The sequence below is a fragment of the Mizuhopecten yessoensis genome, unplaced genomic scaffold (assembly GCF_002113885.1).
Source record: "Mizuhopecten yessoensis strain PY_sf001 unplaced genomic scaffold, ASM211388v2 scaffold6999, whole genome shotgun sequence".
Classification (NCBI taxonomy): Eukaryota; Metazoa; Mollusca; class Bivalvia; order Pectinida; family Pectinidae; genus Mizuhopecten; species Mizuhopecten yessoensis.
This window is the reverse complement of record NW_018406830.1, coordinates 4,303-27,834: the sequence shown is the minus strand read 5'-3', so window position 1 is coordinate 27,834 and position 23,532 is coordinate 4,303. Positions and strand designations below refer to the sequence as shown.

The 23,532-nt window shown below is 37.6% G+C and overlaps 1 protein-coding gene across 1 annotated transcript; it reads right to left on the bottom strand.

Annotated features, from left to right (window-relative positions):
• Positions 1-1,330: 1,330 nt before the first annotated feature.
• On the bottom strand, positions 1,331-21,403 carry LOC110452945 (uracil-DNA glycosylase 2-like). The gene is made up of 8 exons (XM_021501706.1): positions 21,188-21,403; positions 18,926-19,168; positions 14,102-14,197; positions 13,563-13,617; positions 13,129-13,171; positions 9,690-9,778; positions 8,765-8,943; positions 1,331-1,904 (listed from the first exon to the last, which is right to left on the bottom strand). Exons 1-8 carry the CDS (start codon positions 21,332-21,334, stop codon positions 1,752-1,754), a joined length of 1,005 nt encoding a protein of 334 aa, XP_021357381.1. The 5' UTR covers positions 21,335-21,403; the 3' UTR covers positions 1,331-1,751.
• Between the last annotated feature and the right edge of the window lie 2,129 nt (positions 21,404-23,532).

The following is a 23,532-nucleotide window of genomic DNA, read 5'->3' as shown; positions in this document are numbered from 1 at the left end:
CAAAGTCATTGGGTCATCATGACACTGCAGTCTTGGAAAATCACTTGATCAACATGACACTGCAATCTTTCAGAGCCACTTTATCAACATGGCACTGCAATCTTTCAGGCACTTGATCAACATGACACTTTCAGACTCACTTGATCAACATGACACTTCAATCTTTCAGACTCACTTGATCAACATGACATGACATGATATATTTGATCAACATGACACTGCAGCCTTTCAGAGTAAATGGGTCAACATGACACTGCAATCTATCAAAGTCACTGGGTCATCATGACACTGCAGTCTTGGAAAATCACTTGATCAACATAACACTGCAATCTTTCAGAGTCACTTGATCAACATGACACTGCAATCTTTCAAAGTCACTTGATCAACATGACACTGAAGCCTTTCAGCATCACTTGGTCAACATGACACTGCAATCTTTCAAAGTCACTGGGTCATCATGACACTGCAGTCTTGGAAAATCACTTGATCAACATGACACTGCAGCCTTTCAGAGTCACTTGATAAACATGACACTGCAATCGTTCAGAGTCACTGGGTCAACATGACGCTGCAATCTTTCAGTCACTTGATCAACATGACACTGAAGCCATACAGAGTCACTTGGTCAACATGACACTGCAATCTTTCAAAGTCATTGGGTCAGCATGACACTGCAATATTTCATTGTGACAGGGTAGTCCTCCAAAAGTCATGAGTCTTTCAAATCTTTCAGTCACTTGATCAACATGACACTGAAGCCTTTCAGCATCACTTGGTCAACATGACACTGCAATATCAACATGACACTGCAATCTTTCAAAGCCACTTGATCAACATGACACTGCAGCCTTTCAGAGTCACTTGATAAACATGACACTGCAATCGTTCAGAGTCACTGGGTCAACATGACGCTGCAATCTTTCAGTCACTTGATCAAAATGACACTGCAAGAGTCACTTGATCAACATGACACTGCAATCTTTTAGTCACTTGATCAACATGACACTGCAATCTTTCAGAGTCACTTTATCAACATGACGCTGCAATCTTTCAGTCACTTGATCAAAATGACACTGCAATCTTTCAAAGTCACTTGATCAACATGACACTGCAGCCTTTTAGAGTCACTGGGTCAACATGACACTGCAATCTTTCAAAGTCACTGGGTCATCATGACACTGTAATCTTTCATTGTGACAGGGTAGTCCTCCAAAAGTCATGAGTCTTTCAAATCTTTAAAACTTGTATCAGGTGACCATATCACTGTAATGTTTGGAAAGTCTACACCAAATCAAGAGTAAATGTGAATACTGAACTAGATACAACAACAAATTGTGCCAGTTTTATTCAATAATAACTGAATGATTCAAAATGGTGATGAAGAAATTCATAACATGGTTTCAAAACATCGGCATGATAATTTGAGATTAAGCAAAAACCATCAATGAACTGTTCAAAAAGACTTTAACAGATATTTTGAAAACAACAGCAAAAATCAACAATTTGATCAAAAGCAACTCCTTGTTGCAGTATTAATGGCTAAAACACAAGAACTGCATTATTTTTGAGGTTTCATTAGATCAAAATATTTTTCCTTTCAGGAATCAGGTCTCGAAGTCACAAAGATGCCAGTACTAATGTTCTCCTCTGTAGAGCCACAAGATAGGCTGCCTGATGTTCTTCTTCATCAGGCTGATAGCACCGTAACAATGCTGTACTGAGCTAGTCTTGTAGGGGCACCAGCTGTTGGCCTAGTCCTGTGGGGGCATCAGGGTCCAGTCTATGGGGGTCTTTCCCTTCTCTTCAAGGTAGGAATTACACTTGGAGAAGTGTTTACAACCAAAGAAGCCTCTATGAGCCGACAGTGGTGAAGGATGGACCCCTTGTAGAACACAGTGCTTCTTCTGAAATTGCAAGGAATTTATGTCAGTTTTAAATATTCTGTGATCAATTTTTCGATAGTTTCAACTAGATCTGATGTGACACAATTATAGGGAACCCTCCAGTACAAGTTGTAGTTATCAGATCATAAGGTAAACGCTGTTTTTTTTTTATTATTTTGGTAATGGGCCATGTGGCTTTAAATAGTAATTCAATATCCCCATCAGGTAGATACTTAAATTTACCCTTGTCCACAGACATCACAGTGTGTAAGCACATGTAAACAGCTACACACAACTATTGTGGAAATTCAAAGTTCAGTCACCGTATACGAGCATAACCGGTGTTTACCTGCCTTAATAGAGAATAGAGACTAAAATGAACTTAAATACCGGAGTAGTCAATAAGCTACAGCCTTGGACTACATTTCACATTATCTATTTATGCAACAAGTATACAATGTTGATGAGAGATACCAGTAACGGCCTAAATATAGGATCTCAATAGTTTGAATCATTTTATTTATACAGGTTATGTAGGCCATTTCTATGTTGACCTGATCGAGGCCCCACACTTTCAGTTTTATATAGTTACATGACAGATTACTAGGCAGATGGTTCAGTACATCTGTACTGAACAGCCGTTGTATCAGTTTTACTGTTTACATTAGATTTCCCCGGTCAAACATACTGGTTTCATTGGGCATATCTTTGCCCCTGAGCCCAAAATATTTCAAACTAAGGTTTCAAACAGAATTCCATTTCGTTGCAGATTTCATGTGAGGGCAGTTATGGCATGTTCCTGGGACAATGAGGATAACTCTGTACTGCTGTCAACTTACCTCGACAGGAATCGAATGTGACAGGGACAAATGAGGAGATCAACAATAGGTGAAAGGTCATACTCATAGAGGAGCACGTTCATAATAGTGGCCAGGGCAACAGTACATTCTGTGTGGGAGTGCATCAGAGGGCATCTACATGCTTGGTTTAGATATTAACATCATGATTATAGACAATCATGTGGTGGTCATTTACCCTGAACAGAGTGTTCCTCCAGCTTGTGCTGACACGACTATACTGCAGATCAATGAGGCTGACTGCCCACCCGGGTATGTAGCCTTACAACTAGTTCATACAGGACAGATGTGCAGCACAGTGCTACACAATTCATTTTTTAAAGCTCGGGATGTCACATTTGTGTCAAGCGATATTTTCCGAGAACAAAATGTCAACAAACCTAGGGACATGGGATTACCAAGTGACTCTAGCGTACAGAGTGGTACATCGGGTAGAACAGATTTCATACACTGTTTTCATTTTAACAGTTGGCCTAGGGCTACAAATGAATGGGTGAGACGTACACGTCTTTATGGATGGCCATCACAAATGCTGATAGAGAAAGGTTGTCGTCTCGTCCCACAAGGAGACCCGTGTTCTGAGGAAACGAAGTCACAATGGAGGATATCATTTGCATCAGCAGAAAGATCCTTAGTTTACTCCTTCAGTCAAATCCAGATAAAAGCGTATTGTTTGCTGAAATATTTCTTCATAGAAATCGAAGATACACTGACAAGTATCACTGGAGATGTTAATATTTTATTGTCTGAATACTTGAAATCAGTCATGCTTTTCGCAATAGAAAATTCTCATGGAAACATTTGGCAGAAACAGAATTTGTTTTTCTGTTTCTTGTTTTGCTTCCACATTCTTTATATCATATGTCAAAGCAGGACACTTACCTAACTACTTCATCCCAGCCAACAACATGTTCCTAGTCAATAGCCAAAAGGAAAAAACTTTTCCATATTCTGAATTATTTTCATAAAAATAAGGTAATGTGCCTATCTTTTGGAAAAAATATTTCAACCACCATTATTGGAAAGGATTTGTGATACCAAAACACAAAGAGAACTCGGGTGGCCACAACATGTAAAAGAAACTGAATACAAATAGGATATAGGCATCCTATTTGGGTTGGCCATTGTTTCTAATCAATCTAGTTCAATGATACCATCGATTAGTTTACTAATGAAATCACAGTCAGAGGTGGAGGAAGCAATCGTGTATGCGTATACATTGAGGAACATCTCTTTAATGGCACAGCAAAGTTATCAGCATCACTTGGCTGAATCTACCAACAACAAAACCATGTACAAGATCACAGGGAAGTGTAAACACCAGATCATCAATTGTGCCGCAACTGGAACATGCACTGAACTTTTGTACTTAGCGACACTTCTATTCCAGACAGGGAACTACCCGAAGTCCCTATAGATGTGTAGACAAGTGATGTCACAGCCATCATATTACACGGGAATATTACACGGGAGGTTTCACTACCGAAGTCCCTACAGATGTGTAGACAAGTGATGTCACAGCCATCATATTACATGGGAGGTCTCACTACTGAAGTCCCTTCAGATGTGTAGACAAGAGATACAAGATACTTTACTCCGCTTGGTCCAGTCTACTCAGCTGTAAATGAGTATGTGGTTGGGCATGCAGTGCTAGAATTGTTGAGTGCTAGCTGTGAACGCTGAAAGGGCAGCACCGGGTGTATGCTCCCCAGGGAGTTGAGAAAGATATATTGGCTAGTTGCAAAGGCCCTATAACCTCGGAAAATAATTTGTGAACAGCTTTGAGACGACCTATAAAATATATTGTGATAAAACGGTGTATAAGAACCTCAAATTATCATTATCATCATCATTAGAAGAATGGACGGAGGGAGATGATTAAACAAACATTTACTGAATTAAATTAAAGTAAGACACAATAACAAAAAGACTTTATTTCTTCATTTCCAGCAAATGTGTGTTTTTCCAATTTTCCAATAACCTTCATAAGGTTGGGTTTTTTGGGAAGCGGCTGTACTTGGTTTCGTCTGAATAAAGGTGTAGAAGACTGATATAGTAGGACAAACATAAGGCTAGACATAAATGGATGTCGTCAATAAACACCTTGACTATGATTATTCAGAATTTGTATAAGGACTCTTATTCTGTACAGGGTGGCACTTCATCGCAGCATGCTAAACATTAAGTAGGTCCCATCTTTATGAAAGATTGAACTGCTATGCACTAGGTGAGCTAAATAGAGTTGCTCTTACAGAACATATTCCAGATTCTGCTGCTTGTTGTATAGCATTTATTGTTTTATCGATGTACATGAATAAACAACCTTACAATATGAAATTCATAACCCTGAAGATGTACAATACAGGATGGCAAAATAGTATTTCACATACACCAGAAGTAATATAACATAAACTTTATTTCTTTTGCAACAATTATGAAACAAGTTTTTACAACTTATACCGAACACTATTGTTAGCCCGGCTGTTAGCGCACAGGGGGCCTTACTGTGGGAGGAAACCGGAGTACAGGGGGTCTGACTGTGGGAGGAAACCGGAGTACAGGGGTGGGGTGGGGGGGTCTTACTGTGGGAGGAAACTGGAGTACCCGGAAAAAGCCCATGTGGTCATCAGGTGACCACATACCTTTTCACATTCAATCGGGGAATCAAACACTGATCGCCTTGGTGAAAGGCAAGTGCGCTATCCACTGCGTCATTCGACTACCCATAAATAACCAGAAGTAAGTGAACTATTGCCCCAAATGTCTGGTGAAGATATCGGACAAACTAACAAGGCAGAAATACCTAATACAACTCAATATTACAAAAGCCTCAGCAGAGGAAATAAAGAACAGCAGTGTATGTAATAAAGTCAAATTCTGAAGTTTGAAAAGATGAAATCAGAGATGAACATCAGTTACATAATTTTATATGGACAAAAAAATTTAGGATGAAAGACATGCATGTCAATCAGAGCTTATAAATGAAATTTGTTTGAACAAAGTTGATAGCCCTTTTTAATTAGGAGGCATAGTAGTCTAGTGGTAGGACACCGGTCTCGTGACCAAAGGGTTGCAGGTTCGAGTCACGTTACAGCATTCATTCAAGAATATAACTGGCCAAATATCATCATCCTTGGCCTATTGTTGTTATACAGAGCAAGTAACTTACAGATTTTAAAGAATATCTGACCCCTGTGCATTCATGCTATATCTCACGATTTAGGCGTGAGACTCACGAAAAACAGCCTTCCAAAATGTCTCACGGTGTGGGAACCCATTTTCACGCTTTTTGTTGCAAATAATTTGATCTCACGAAAAGACACAAATTTGGTCAATCTTAGTGAATAAACAATAGCTACATGGATTCACACTGACCTTGGTCACCGCGAGGTCTGAAGTCACACGCCAGCCACTTAAATTACAGGCCAGGCCAATTAGCAGCTTAGGTGTGAAAGTTCTGAATGGCACGGCCAACCGATTTAGCGGGGCATGGCTTGATGGCTTGATGACTTGCTCACCGATGTGTTAAGCAATTAAATCTGTGACCCCACATCCAGTGGGGGCTAGTTGCTAATTAATATGTGATGACAGTTGATATTAACATTAAACAGCAACTTAAGAGCTGTTAATTCATTACAATCAAAAACATGGTTAATGTTTGAGGTGACTATAAAATCGAAACCGGGCACTGACATTGAATACGGAATTAATTCTCTTGCCGTCGGGATGGGATTGAGTGTTAATTAAAATAACATAAACAGAAGGAAACAAGTTTCCTCAGAATTGGATATATAAAAAAAGTATTTATTGGTTATAAAAAGTATTTATTGGTTATTTTTTTCCCAACAAATTAGATTTAAATATTCCCAATGTTTTGAGATATATATTTTTTCTAATCCTTGTGGAATTTCTTCTTTTTTTAATTACTATTATTTTTTGCCTTTTATGTGATTTATTTACTTTTAAATATTGATAGCTTTATCTGGACCGTATGTCACGTGTTAACCTTCCTAATATCCTTTAAAATATCAAAAAATCTTCAATTATGGCTTTAACAAAGTAATTAGAGGCTTCAGGATAGCACAAATGATTCAATACTATGATATATGCTATATAATTTATGTTTTAAATGTCTCACGAATTTCTCATGAATTCAGAGAAAAAATCTCACTATTTTTTACCAAATCTCACTAAAAATAATCACTGATCTCACTATTTTGCACCGGAAAGTTATGGCATGTATGCCTGTGACCCTGAATATGGTTGATGGTTATTTATTTGAACAAGAACCCATGGGCCTTAACGGTCACCTGAGTTCTGATATATTTATACAGAGAGTTGATTTTTGTTTATAACACATGAACAGAAATATTATTCAAAGCGACAAAAATCAATAAAACCACCTTATTCAATATCTAGCATACAGATTTAAGACTGAAAAGTATTTGAAACTAGGACCTTTGATTCTAAACAAGGAAAATGAAGACATTTTAGGCACACTGACTCCTTTGGGCCCCGCCCTACTGCCCTTGGGGGTAGGGCTGGCTCAAAATTTTCAAAGTATTAAACTGTCAACTCAGGGTTATAATTCCAATCAAGTTATCAACATGTAATATCCAAAGTATCATTTGCCAATACATTTTTGTATAAACCATAATAAATGTTGCCCCCCCCCCCCCCCCCCCCCTCCCCCAGGGGGAAACGTGAGACCCCAGGGTCATGAAATTCACAATTTTGGTAAAGCATATTAAGACCCTTCTATCTATGAAGAGTATTTGATTCTTCCATATCTGGGACTTGAGAAGAAGACTTTGAAATTTCAGTTAATTTGACCAGTTTTGGCCCCACCCATCAGCCCCTGGGGGTCAGTCAGGGCTGATAGGTGCATACTATCAAACTGCTATCTAATACTGATAATGCTAAGCAAGTTTGAATTACTTCCAATGGAAATTAAACAAATGTTGGTCAAAAATGTGATTTCCCTATATAAACTATACTAAAGTTTACCCCCTCCCCAGGGTCATGAAATTCACAATTTTGGTAAAGCACCTTGACCCTTCCATCTTTGAAAAGTATTTGATTCTACCATAACTGTGTCTTGAAAAGAATACTTTTGGAATTTCAGTCAATTCAACCCTTTTTGGCCCCACCTGTCAGACCCTTGGGGTCAGTCAGGGCTCATATGTGCATACCGTCAAACTGCTACCAAATACTGATATTGCTAACCAAGTTTGAATTAATTCCAATGGAAATTGAACATATGTTGGTTAAAAATGTTATTTCCCTATATAAACTATAGTAAAGTTTACCCCCCAGGGGGAAACGTGAGACCCCAGGGTCATGAAATTCACAATTTTGGTAAAGCATATTAAGACCCTTCTATCTATGAAGAGTATTTGATTCTACCATATCTGGGTCTTGAGAATAATAATTTTGAAATTTCAGTCAATTTGACTCTTTTTGGAATTTTCATTGAAATTGGTTCAGGGTTTTTTGAGAAGAAGTCGAAAATGTAAATTGTTTACAGACGCACGTCGGCCGCCGCCGGACAAAAGGCGATCGCAATAGGTCATTTGATACTGGCCAAATATCATCACCAAAGGCCTTTTGGTTTCCAGAATAATTAGTCATGCAAGCTGAAAACTGTTGTTTTTAAATATACATGTATTATTGGAATGTTGGGAGAAAATAAAATCATTCCCTACATTGAGGGTGTAACAGAGAAATCATCAGACATCCAAATAAATCACCCCTTGGGTTGGAGATTTCTCTGTCACACCTTCAAGGTAGAAGGAGATTCTATCAATTAATCACAACTTTGTCAAGGCAACCTAAATATTACAACAGCCTGTTCCTACATGAATTGCCTGGGGAAGCAGCCTGTAGTTGACTTTAAACTAGGCAAAAACTTCACTGCAAAGTATATGTATAATTCAGTCTGTTTTATAAGCAGGGCATCAATAAATCAAAATATTACCACATCAAAAATATTCAGGTTTTCAGTAGTCTAGAAGTATTGTGTACCTTGTCTATAAAACATCCCTTTTTCTGTGCGTATGACCCCCACAGTATGAACACCAGTCCTGTCATGTTTTTGTTGAGCCATGATATGACAGCATCTGTGAATTTCTCCCAGCCTCGGTCTTTGTGGGAGTTGGCTTGGTGTTGCCGCACAGTCAGACATGAGTTTAATAACAGCACACCTAAAAGATAAACAACACTTACAGATTGGGTAAATATATAATACTATTTCATTTTTCAATTTTTGAAAGATTCTTTTGTCTCAAGCACCATTATAAATGTCACACAAATAGATAGCACGTTGTCTATTAATTTTATATTGTAAACAGGCCTAATGTTCTACACTTTATGGTGTGTGAGTTATCAGGATTCAAAGTTTAAAACCCAGGACCCGAAAACTCAAAAGACACAACAGAATAATTAGCTATCTGATGATCACTGGTGATCAGATCTGTTACATGTATAGAGATATATAAACAATAAAAGTTAACCTACCATAGAAATAAACAAGAGGGTCAGAGGCCTTATAATGCTCATCTGATTATTTTAAGCGGCAAGGCTGGACCCAAGACTCATCCTAGTAGCATGGTTGTATTTATCTGTTAATGCCCGGTAAAGATATGTGTGGTTTTAGGGTTGAGATCTTTGGTCATTTCTAAAACATGATGCATTAGGTCTCCAGGGTGGCGGTGGACCCCAGACCAATGTCGGTAGCATGGCTGTATTTATCTGTTAATGCCCGGTAAAGATATGTGTGGTTTTAGGGTCGGGATCTTGGTCAATTCCAAAACATGATGCATTAGGTCTCCAGGGTGGGGCTGGACCCCAGACCAATATCGGTAGCATGGCTGTATCTGTTTTTTTATGCCTATTATTTTTCTACATGTGGTTATGTGTCCTTGGTCAGGTGAGCTGAGAATGTATGTACCTTGTTCAGCCCAGCCAATCAGGGTGCCGTGACCAGGGTGTTGGAATCCCTCTATATCACTTGTCAACTCCTTATACATGTTCTCTAAGCTGTAATCAATACAAAATGTCACATTTTAAGCATTTTTAATACAAGTTGTGGTATTCCTTGAAATCCTACATTTATTGTCAATAATGCTGTGTCATAGTTTAACAATAACATGACAATGCCATCAATAGTTGACAGGATATGAGATACTCCCACTTGTTCTCTATTGATGTATACTGTATAGTTCAGCATAGTATCCAACAGCAAGGCGTTTTATAGGAGGTCTTCATTTTAATTTGTTACAACAAATTTGATGCCAAGCTATATTAAGTTGAAATCAAAATGCTGAGTCCAGTTAGGACTCCAGTAGTTAACCTTGTAAGCCTTTCTACTTTTAAGAGTCTCTATTTGCCCCATATATCATGACCTTATACACACACAAGTCACACTACATATGTTATATTGTGTTACATACATTACTAGGTTATACCATACATATGTATATCCTGACCTTATACACACAAGTCACACTACATGTGTTATATTGTGTAACACACATTACTAGGTTATACCATCCATATTCATTACCGGTAATTTCTATGGTAGCAGGAGTTAGGAGTTATTAATTAGCCAAACTGACACATTATACCTCTACAAAATAAACTCCTGCCATCGGAGCCCCCTGATTAACACAGATGGGCGTGGTAAAAGAAACTGTGCATGCGGAGAATAGTTATAGAACATGTATTACCAACTGTATATACATGAAAATTCACACACATGACCGAGTATGACACTTACACACTATCTGTGTGTCATTTACAGTTTTTCCCGTGCAGTTTGCTCTCTCTAGGCGTTGACCAGTTTGCACGTTTTTCTCGTCCAGCCATCCAATTCGACAATGAAAGTTTATTTTTCAACTGTTGGGTCACTCTGTTGAGACCAGTGAACAGTAAAAATAGCATTATAACATTTTAATTTGTGATTAATGATATGCCGAGACTCAATAAAAATGACCGCCTCCGGATTATTGGTATACTTCAAGCTGGTATGGGCCAAGCCGTTGTCTCTACACGTTTTCATGTCCATCAAAACACAATCTGGGATTTGTGGAGACGACATCAACAGTTTGGCCGCGTTGGCGATCGACCTCGTGCGGGACGTCTACATGTGAAGTCACGTCAACAGGACAACCATATTTGGCTTGTCCATTTGAGAAATCGCTTCCAAACGGCAAGTTTGACTGCACGGACAATCCCTGGGTTTCTACCAATAAGCCTGAGAACTGTACAGAACCGATAGCGTGAACAAGCTATCCATCCGCGACGTCCTGCAATCCGCCCAGTTCTTCTGCCACGTCATCGTGTAGCACGTCTGGACTGGTGCAGAAGGCGTCTGCGATTTACTAGACGGGATTGGGCAGGCATATTGTTTACAGACGAGTCGCAAGTCCACCTGGACAGAAGTGACGGCCGTTCCAGAGTGTATCGTCGCGTTGAAGAACATTTCCGTGACGCGTGTGTGGTACAACGACGTTCCTTCGGCGGAGGCAGCGTTATGATTTGGGGCGGCATCACAGCCAACGGGAGAATGCCTCTGGTGGTTTGTAATGGGAATTTGAACGCGTTACGTTACCGTGACGAGATCCAGCGGACCCACGTCGTTCCATTCGTGCAAGGGCAGCAACGTCGCATTACGCTACAGCAGGACAACGCCAGGCCACACACAGCTCGTGTCGCTATGGTCTTTCTGGCCCAGCAGAACGTTGCCGTGTTGCCCTGGCCTGCTGTATCCCCCGATCTGTCGCACATTGAACACGTCTAGGATGAAATGAAGCGCAGATTACGGGCATTACCTAATCAACTGGTCACGTTGGCTGATTTGCCTGAAGCATTGGTACAAATCTGGAATGCCATCCCACAAGCATTCTTGAACTGCTGATAGGCTCGATGCGTCGACATTGCCAGGCTTGCATTCAGGCAAACGGTGGACTTTTGTGAACACAGTATTGACCCCTGCTGTGTTTACGTCACTCCTGAGCGGAACTTATTGATTCCGTAACGTGGAAAATGGAATGCAACTGTTAATAAGTAACAAATAAATTGTCCCTGAAAACCTTGTTGTTCTACGTCATACACATTTATTTTTATAACACATTTTAGGCATGCACAGTTTCTTTTTTCCGCTAGTATATATATATCATAAAGTCCTATTTACATTTATGTAACCAGGGATTAATGCAGGAATAGAAAGTTAGTACCCTTTTTTAAAATAGGGGAAAATATGCGCTGTAGGTGCATGACCCATCCAGCCAGGTCTGCAGGCAAGAGCCAGAGGGAGAGTACGGGGGGAGGGGCATGGATTACATCTTTAATTTTGTTTCTTGCTGTTCACTATAGATTTTAAAATATAAGTAGCAACACTGAATATCAACACAGGGAAAATTAAATAAATCACTCAGTTGTGGAACTGATGGAAATTTAAAAGAGAAATGGAACCAAGACAGATTCATGTGGTAGTATTTTAGTTACAAATGGGTGAATTTTTAAACTGAGATAGAGGAAAATAAAGCTGAAATAGGGGGAAATAATGCCAAAATTGGAGAGGAGAACTGGCCCATATTTGGCCACAAAAAAGGCCTGTATATGACCATGGTAACCATTCTGTACAATAATCACACTTTAACTGGGTTTGAAAATATGTCATTTTGTCTCTTTTCTCTTTTAACACCAGCACCAAGCAATGAGCCTAAACAGTGATGGAGATTTGTAATAATGTTACATATCTTTGATTTCTGAAACCAAACTACTTATTTCAGAAATCAAACACTTATAAGGGAAATCAAACTGCCTTTTTCATATAAAATTGCTGTAATCAGTAAGAAGCAAGTGACAAAGATTATAATTCATTCAATTAGGGTTATATGAAATCTGTAGTTTCAGTGCGAGATACAGATCCTGTATTGAAAGACCTAAAATCATGTGTAGTAAGATTCACCAGGCACAAAAACTTTTGGCATATCTCTTTACAATGAACTTGAGATTTGTTTTTGTGAAAAATGAATATCTCCCCTTAAACAGTTTAAAACTTGCGCCCAGACAAGATATTCCTGAAAACTTTGCATTTATTTGACTTTTGACCTTGAGGTCAAAATCACAGGTACCTAATGACAGTGCACTGCACATCCTCTAAAGGTGATGCAGGTATACTTAATGTTTCTTCAAGATACCTTTAATGATTTAAAGTTACAGTCCGGACAAGATTATGTTAGAAGAACCAGAAAAAGAAGAACCAACTACCGGTACTAATACAATCTCGTCTCCCTTCTGGGGTAATAGACACTACAATGTATATGACCACTCACCAGTCATCAGGTTGGTCCTTCATACTATCTTGACCTGTATTTTCTTACCTTGGTGGAGACTTCACCCCTTTCTGTACGCTGAAACACAGCCCTGGAAAACACAAGTCATGTACAATAAAGCTCAATCCGAGACAAAACAAGAGATGCTTATACTCGTGCTTACACTAACAGGGGACTTTTAAAAAAAAGATCTTTTTCACCGTTTTTTGTAGTACCATAAAAAAAGTATATGTGAGCAGTCAAACTCTGTTTATAGAGACTTTTTTTCTCTTTGGAAGTAAACTGTATATTTTTGTTTAAATATTTCTATTACCCTACAGTCAACGTGTTACTCTTACTATGTACTATAATCAGACTCACTCCTTTTCCTAATGGGTTGACAAGTTTTCCGATGCACAAATGACATAACGTTCTACTCTACTCGGCTGTAGACTTGTATAAGGCTTAGACAGAGATATAGTAAAAGTCTACTTTATACATACCGTGAGCTTGTTTTGGTCCGTGATATGGGTCCTGTCCCAATATAACCACCTTCACCTTAAATAAAAGTTGTCCTTTAATGTGTGTTGTAGGAACAAAGGAATACATCAGTAATTTAATACGAGACTATTTACATTGACTGAACCATGTGTTGAATGAAAAGGTTTTACGTAACATGCAAAACAACAAAGTGAAGTACTATGGGTAATCTGTAGTACTCCACTCCCGACAAACTTTCGTATCAAATTGAACAAATAGCTCTAACTTAGTACATAGCGAGGCACAGTACCTACACGTACATGTGGATGTAAAGAGGAGAATGTGTGACTAGACTAGCTGACTCGATAACCTCGTTGTGTTCATGTTTATTTTCAACTACTAAGAAAATTAAAATAAAAGCTAGGGGTTGATCTGTTGATGGGTAAATTTAAGAACACAAGCAAGTCCAAAAATTTGACATAAACATTGTATACCAACAATAAAACACAGTAACAAAAAGGAAAAGGACTGATTATTATGTACCTAATCAAAGTGTACTTACAGAGTCCAGTGTACAGTACTGTGTCCAGGAGAACACTTGATGAGCTGGTGGGTAGATCGTCCCTTTGGCTCTCTCTGCCTCAACATACTTGGTCAACTGAAATATAAAATGTACACAACTTCAGAAACTTNGCAATAGTATAACAATAGTAAGTCCAGGGTTTGTATCCCGGTCCAGCCCCACTGTGTATCCCGGTCCAGCCCCACTGTGTATCCCGGTCCAGCCCCACTGTGTATCCCGGTCCAGCCCCACTGAAATGTTTACACTCAGAACACTCTTGATGCTATTTGGTTAAGTTGATCTTTAATATTTTTCACACAAATCCTGCAAGCAATTTGAAGCAATGTTTTTCTTTCAGAAATGATTTATTATCAAGTCATGCTAGAAAAACGTTTCCAGGTACGGGGATCCTTAAATCAGATAAAGATCGTTAAAGTTGATTTTGACCTATCATTGTCTTAAGTGACATAGTCAGAATCACAAGTATGATAAAACAGCTAACCAGGCTCTAGGTTTAGTGTTTCCATAAACCTCAACATTAGAGACTTGTACCCAAAACAGTTGGTTGTACCCAAAGTTTCTTAGGAATGGCCCAGGTAATTAAGGACCTAGGAGAACAGAATCTTGAAAATGTATCAAATTTAAATTTAAATTCAGTTGCATTTTAACTGCAGGAGCTCCAGGATTTTCTTTCTGTTAATTTGGGATGGGCCTTTTTGTCTCATTTTTGTAAGAAAATATACAAATTAGGAAGGAAATTTTCCGGAGTAAACTGCAAATTTAGGGAATTAGGCATAAAGATGAAATGGTTTCAATGCATGAGGAATGGGGCCATTAAAAGCTCTCCAAAAGTACCTAGAAAAAGCACTGCTCTTGCAGTTACCAGCTGTCTTTGACATTGCTCAGCTTCTGTGTACTGAGTATGTTGATCAACACTACCGTATATGGTCCTTAAATCTTTCTAGCCTCTATATACCGAGTATGTTGATCGACACCTAGAGTATGTGGTCATTAAATCTTTCTAGCCTCTGTATACTGAGTATGTTGATCGACACCTACAGTATGGTCCTTAAATCTTTCTATCCTCTGTATACTGAGTATGTTGATCAACACCTACAGTATGGTCCTTAAATCTTTCTATCCTCTGTATACTGAGTATGTTGATCAACACCTACAGTATGGTCCTTAAATCCTTTTAGCCTCTGTATACCGAGTATGTTGATCAACACTACAGTATGTTCCTAAAATCTTTCTAGCCTCTGTATACCGAGTATGTTGATCAACACTACAGTATATGATCCTTAAATCTTTCTAGCCTCCGTATACTGAGTATGTTGATCGACACTACAGTATGGTCCTTAAATCTTTCTAGCCTCCGTATACCGAGTATGTTGATCAACACTACAGTATGGACCTTCAATCTTTCTAGCCTCTGTATACTGAGTATGTTGATCAACACTACAGTATGGCCCTTAAATCTTTCTAGCCTCTGTATACCGAGTATGTTGATCGACACCTACGGTATAGTCCTTAAATCTGTCTAGCCTCTGTATACCGAGTATGTTGATCAACACCTACAGTATGGTCCTTAAATTTTTCTAGCCTCTGAATTCCGAGTATGTTGATCAACACCTAAAGTATGGTCCTTAAATCCTTTTAGCCTCTGTATACCGAGGATGTTGATCAACACCTAAAGTATGGTCCTTAAATCTTTCTAGCCTCTGTATACTGATTATGTTGATCAACACCTACAGTATATGGTCCTTAAATCTTTCTAACCTCTGTATACTGAGTATGTTGATCAACACCTACAGTATGGTCCTTAAATCTTTCTAGCCTCCGTATACTGAGTATGTTGATCGACACCTACAGTATAGTCCTTAAATCTGTCTAGCCTCTGTAAACTGAGAATGTTGATCAACACTACAGTATGGTCCTTAAATCTTTCTAGCCTCTGTATAACGAGTATGTTGATCGACACCTACAGTATAGTCCTTAAATCTTTCTAGCCTCTGTATACCGAGTATGTTGATCAACACTACAGTATGGTCCTTAAATCTTTCTGGCCTCTGTATACTGAGTATGTTGATCGACACTTACAGTATGGACCTTAAATCTTTCTAGCCTCTGTAAACTGAGTATGTTGATCGACACCTACAGTATGGTCCTTAAATCTTTCTAGCCTCTGTATACTGAGTATGTTGATCAACACTACAGTATGGTCCTTACTAGCCTCTGTATACCGAGTATGTTGATCGACACCTACGGTATGGTCCTTAAATCTTTCTAGCCTCTGTATAACGAGTATGTTGATCGACACCTACAGTATAGTCCTTAAATCTGTCTAGCCTCTGTAAACTGAGAATGTTGATCAACACTACAGTATGGTCCTTAAATCTTTCTGGCCTCTGTATACTGAGTATGTTGATCGACCCTTACAGTATGGACCTTAAATCTTTCTAGCCTCTGTATACCGAGTATGTTGATCAACACTACATTATGGTCCTTAAATCTTTCTAGCCTCTGTATCTCGAGTATGTTGATCGACACTTACAGTATGGCCCTTAAATCTTTCTAGCCTCTGTATACTGAGTATGTTGATTGACACCTAAGGTATGGTCAATAAATCTTTCTAGCCTCTGTATACTGAGTATGTTGATCGGCACCTACAGTATGGTCCTTAAATCTTTCTAGCCTCTGTATAACGAGTATGTTGATCGACACCTACAGTATAGTCCTTAAATCTGTCTAGCCTCTGTAAACTGAGAATGTTGATCAACACTACAGTATGGTCCTTAAATCTTTCTAGCCTCTGTATCTCGAGTATGTTGATCGACACTTACAGTATGGCCCTTAAATCTTTCTAGCCTCTGTATACTGAGTATGTTGATTGACACCTAAGGTATGGTCAATAAATCTTTCTAGCCTCTGTATACTGAGTATGTTGATTGACACCTAAGGTATGGTCAATAAATCTTTCTAGCCTCTGTATACTGAGTATGTTGATCAACACTACAGTATGGTCCTTAAAGCTTTCTAGCCTCTGTATACTGAGTATGTTGATCAACACTACAGTATGGTCCTTAAAGCTTTCTAGCCTCTGTATACTGAGTATGTTGATCACCATTACAGTATGGACCTTAAATCTTTCTAGCCTCTGTATACTGAGTATGGTATACCGAGTATGTTGATCAACACTACAGTATGGTCCTTAAAGCTTTCTAGCCTCTGTATACTGAGTATGTTGATCAACATTACAGTATGGACCTTAAACCTTTCTAGCCTCTGTAAACTGAGTATGTTGATCAACACCTACAGTATGGTCCTTAAATCTTTCTAGCCTCTGTATCCCGAGTATGTTGATCGACACTTACAGTATGGACCTTAAACCTTTCTAGCCTCTGTAAACTGAGTATGTTGATCGACACCTACAGTATGGTCCTTAAATCTTTTTAGCCTACGTATACTGAGTATGTTGATCGACACCTACAGTATGGTCCTTAAATCTTTCTAGCCTACGTATACTGAGTATGTTGATCGACACCTACAGTATGGACCTTAAATCTTTCTAACCTCTGTATACTGAGTATGTTGATCAACACCTACAGTATATGGTCCTTAAATCTTTTTAGCCTACGTATACTGAGTATGTTGATCAACACCTACAGTATATGGTCCTTAAATCTTTTTAGCCTACGTATACTGAGTATGTAAGGTATGGTCCTTAAATCTTTCAAGCCTCTGTATACCGAGTATGTTGATCGACACTTACAGTATGGACCTTAAATCTTTCTAGCCTCTGTATACCGAGTATGTTGATCGACACCTACAGCATGGTCCTTAAATCTTTCCAAGTCATCATTTATCATACTACAGCATGATACTTGACTGTCAGTCACATTTTACACAACACATTAACAGGTAATCTGGGTGTATTTCTCGAACATGTCAACAATTTTTGTACAACCCTGTTACAGCACAAAAGCTGTAAAAAACTTGTTTTGAAATATTACAAGCAAATTGACAAGAATGTAAAAAGAATTCTGCCTCGTTTTGAGTCTACAGTGGGTATTCCCAAGGTACTACCGGAATCGTGTAAACACGTTTCCCCGCATTGTATTGAGTGGAAAAAGCAAACGTGTCAACACGTTCCCCGTCCGGTAAGGGTTAATGGATCAATTTTTTCAAAATGAAAATAATTTGTTTAATTACAGTATCTTTCATATTGTAAAGGTCAGTTAAAAACTAAATGTCATCATGAAAAGTCACATACATATCTGTATTCTTTCTTGTTTATGTTAACAATTTGTTGGAAACTTTATATGGACAAATCAAATGTCACATAAAGATGCACGTCCGCTAAAGTTGTGCTCCCCGATTCAGAGGCTTAAAAATTAAAGTTAAGGTCAAAGGTTCACACAAAACAAATCCTTATCATTTACAACGAAAAATTAAAGAATAAATGAATAATTAAATGCAAGCATTCCTAGACTAAATTCATTTTCAAATTCTGTCACACCTTTGATAATTTGTTGACAATGGGGTTTTAATTGGTACTTCTGAAAACTCACCATTATTAATGAAACGTAGCACTTTCCAACACATGACCAATTCCAATTGGCATTGCCAACAAAAACACACACAAAATACATAGCCAGAACTTTGAGCCATTTCGCTGTTGTTCTACTGGTTATTAAATCATAATTTCCTTCCACTTTAAAAAATACTTAAAAATATTTCTACTAAATACAACCATTAAACAAATGCAATGTGTGTTTGAAAACTTCAGTGCACAGCTAGACTGTATTACTGGTACATCATTACCTTCTGGAAGTAATCTTTGGAAAATTCTTTTTCTAATGCATTTTTCCAGCTGTTTCCAAAATTGACAAGAAGTCCTTGAGAATTTAAGGTGTGAAGTTTGGCCACTGCATTTATTCGGTTCTGTTCCATTCGGGCCCTCTGTTCTGGTGATAAAGCTGGGGAGACAGCAAAGCCATCTGTATTGGACTTTTTTTCTGGAGTTAATTCTTTGTTCTCTGTTTTGGCCCTCTTTGGTGGTGTATTCTGAAGTAAGAATAAAGTACAATTCAAATATTTGAAAGGTAACTTTATAGAAAGCGTTACAACACGTAAAAGCAGAATGGAGACGCAGGGTTCCAGGAATACTGTGGAAGTGGAAATTTGTCGCGTTGTGAGCTTTTTAACTGATCGCGCTGTGGACATTTTCGCGTTGTGAACTTTTAACTGATCGTGCTTCATGTTGGCAATAGTTCAGATGCCATATGTATTGTCAATTAATGTATTTCGTGCACTTAGTCTACTTTAAGTACTTTTCCAAATGAATTTCCTGAAAATGTGACTGTTCACTAAGTCAGCAAAATGCTTGACTTACAAATATGAATAGCCCTTTCCGATGCAAACACAAATAGGACCGAGACAACCGAAGCACTTAGAAACGAAAGTGGAAGTTGAATGGTTTCATCCGTCATTCCTGTGACAGGTCATTTTAGGGCCATAGCCAACATGGGAATTGTTTATTTATTAAATTCCATCACTCTTCAAGGGAACAACTTTATTTAAATGATGTTTTATTTCATATTTGTACTGTAGACAAGACTGCACAACTGTAGGCATAACGATCAAATGTCTGCATGGTGGCAGCCACACTAGATACCTGGTGAAATGACCACTTATAAACAAGTTATTGAGATGTTGCAATTTAGAGCTATCTTGATTATACTTAAATTGTCCCGATCTGAATCGTATTAAAACGACGCTATGAATGTCCTGATTGTAATGTCCGATGAATATAGGATATAAATATTGTGTCATGACTGTCCGCCGGGGCTCCTTTTGTCACATGAATCATAATATATATTAAAAGAAGACCAGTCTCAACTCATTTCCACCTGTCCCCAAACAACAATTAAATACTATTTCATATTGGAAATGGCAATTATTTACTCCAGTTAAAGTGAAAAAATATGTGTTTGTTTAAATAGTTCTACAAGCCAAATAATTTTACGACTTTGTGTCCTTCATTGTACTTACGACTGAAGATCAATAAAAGGGGGAACACTGTCAAGGAGAACGTAAAGTTTGTGGTTAAAAACAGGATTTTATTTTTTCTAAATTTTACTAGTTATTTTTTATTTATTTTCTGACTAGTTTTCTATAGGTTTCCGCGCACTAATTAAGAAGCATCTGCGATTTCGTATTCATGCAGATGGGTAGAAACTGTTGAAATTTTGGATGACTGTCGTAAACATGTACACAATTAACCTACTAATTGGAACAAAAACTAGCAACATAAAACTGTATTTAAAGAAAATCAGAACTAACAATTTTTAAAAAATTTCTCCCATCGGAAGTAGCCGTCATATGTTTCTGTGCCTGTCTATTTTGATTTAGTGTTAAAAAAAAATAACTCAAATAAACTAAAAGGACACGCACGAACAAAAGCTTCGTTTGGTATAAAAAATATCTTTGATAATCAAAACAGATTTTTTTAAATATCACTTTTCTTATTGATTTTTCAATATGTCAACTTGAACGAATTCATGTAATTTTATCAATTTATTTATTTTAATTATATAATAAGAGTAGAATCTGTTATTATTTTTGTTGTAAAAAAATCCCGAAACGACTTTTGACATGTCCCGAAACAAGTCCCGAAACGACTTTCGTCTTGTTACCGAAACGACTTGACACCGGCCTCATTTAAATACACGACATTTCGTACGTTTTTCAGACTACAAAGACCGGTTCATGAATGAAATATATCACTGTTTTTTTCAGGTATGGATTAGTTTTGAGCAAGTCAAAAAATTGTATTATTAAGCAAAACTGCATGTGTATGCTTGTTTTTCCGGACGAACTTCCGGTAATTTTTGTGTCAGTTTACAGACGATGGCCTAAACGTCTAAAATATCTCTGTGTAGTGTCCAGCAAGTCGCGTAGTAACGAGATATAGCTTGATAAATTGGCTGCGCGGAAATATATAACGCGCGGAAACATAAGACTTAGGCGATACAATATTATTGTTATTGGTTGAAGACGAGGCTACTATCACTTTATGAATACCTGATCGTTCTGTGTCACTTCTGATGAACGCTTACTGGATGCTTGACCAGTCTTAAAGAATGATGAAATTTTCGATTGCGCTATCATGTCTTGTATTTGGTTTTGGTTTCCTAGATGGTGAAATCGCAACAGACGTTTTGAGTACATCGATATATGGACATCTCCCGCGTTTTCTCCGACTACCTCGCACTCGGAACTTCTCGGCCGATAGGGTCGTCTAACGTCTACGTTGGAAGGAACTGGAATCGGGGCGAGGTGTTCCGAATGACTACCTCGTTGGGTTCCGAACTTCTACACATTCGGAGAACCCCAATGTGGTTGTAATAATTACAGCCCGGTAGAGCCTGGCACATCCAGGGACAGCCCAGTAGTGATATATTGACCGCCCGAGCGTTTGTTTTCACTTATATACCTTTTCAAATGTATGTTTTGCATTGTTTGTAACAATATGAATGTTATGATCAAGAAGTGGTGAAAAAATCATTAAAGTTTAGTTATGGTTATTTGAAATTAGTAACATCGTTACAACCCGCTGGAGAAGAGCTAGACGTTTGCTATTTGCAATACAAACACCGCCCGGGATTTCACCTGTGTAGTAGTATAGACTGTACTGAAACAACTTATTCTTTTAGTTAAGGAACGAAAAATACAAAACTGAAGAAAATATCAAATATGTTCATAATTAGCCAAATTACTGCAGGACTTGCTTTTTATAAATATTAGGACTGCCCGGACATTACTCTGTAAAGTTAATTAAATAAAGTAAAGATGTATGCTGATCTAACTTTAGATACTTCGCTACATTACGCTAAAGCTCTGAATATAACGCGTGTTATTTGCAGCATCGGGAACGCCCGGGCTTTCATCTTTATCGTTAGGTCAATTAAAACTCTTTATTTATTAAAATGTGAATATAAATAACACAATGCTGGATACATTTTTTATAATATGTAAATTATTGGCGGAGTTACGGTGTTTTGAAATTATAAATTCCTCAACCTTACGCTACTTGTTATTTGTAATAGCGGGAGCGCCCGAGCTTTCATCTTACCTTTAGCTAGACTTAAACTTAACCAGAAAAAAAATCGTTTAGTTGCTGAGGTATATATAACACCAGTGAAAAGTAAGGAGAATACGTTAATTTTGGGCATAGTTATGATGTTTTTAAATTAGTTACTTCTCAACCGTTACCTATAAAGCCATAGTATCAATACTTGTCAGGGAGTAAAACAGTACTATATAAGGCGGTACATATATACAGTTTCAACTATGTGGTTCCAAGTAATCTTTCCCTTTCATTCTAAACTAATTAGCAGACATCTAGCCTGACAATTAGTTTAATTTTAAGTGACGATTTGTTTGTTTTTATTTTTTAAATAAAGCTAATGGAACAAATATTTCTTAAAGCCATAAGGAATTTTTCAAGATAAATACACGTTTGCAATGACAAGTTTTATACTCGCAAATTGGTTACAGTGTAGAGAATTTACGTAAACATATATATAGAACAATTTACATACAAATCATGGCGTTAATTGACAGTGTTGGTTTGCACAATTATGTGCTGAAGGAATTTTAAAAGTGAAAAGATTTTTTCATTATTGACATAATCAAAAAATGTATTGAACTTGAAAGTACAAGGGCTTTCAAAATAATATCTCGACATAAATTTTCTTCTGTGTTGCAGTATCTGGTGGTCATTACAATAAACAAATAATGATATTCGTCTCCAATTTCATTCAGGTTGCAAAGAATACATTTTCTATCTTCTCTTGGAATCTTCTTCCATCTACCACATTCAATTGGACATTACAAATTCTAAATTTACAAAGTATTTGCTAATATTTTCTAATACTAGGTCATGTTAATAGATTCTGTAATTCGTCCCTTAAGGTGGTTGAAATTATCGATTCTACATTTATTATTAAATTTATCTTTGAGTGTATGAATAACTGTATTTTTTACCATTTGTTACTTTGGAATTCTTGACTTTCAAATATATGTACTAAATTACATTCATCAAGGACATTTTTAATACAATAAGAACATTAAGTAATATAGTGTATAACTATACATTTTATAATTTGATTTATTAGGTATAGGTTCGAACAATTTGGCCCCAAATCCAATCATTCGAACTTTGATATCAATATTCAGAGGAAATCTTCCTATTAATCATGAAATTGAGTGTCGATGTTTTTACCTGAAGATTATGTTTACAGAACTGCAAGAAAATCATATAGTTCATTCCAATTATTGGAACCAATGAGCTATTGTTTTGTTTTCAGATAGAAAACATATCAGATAACGTTAACAGTAGAAAACATATCAGGTAATGTTAACAT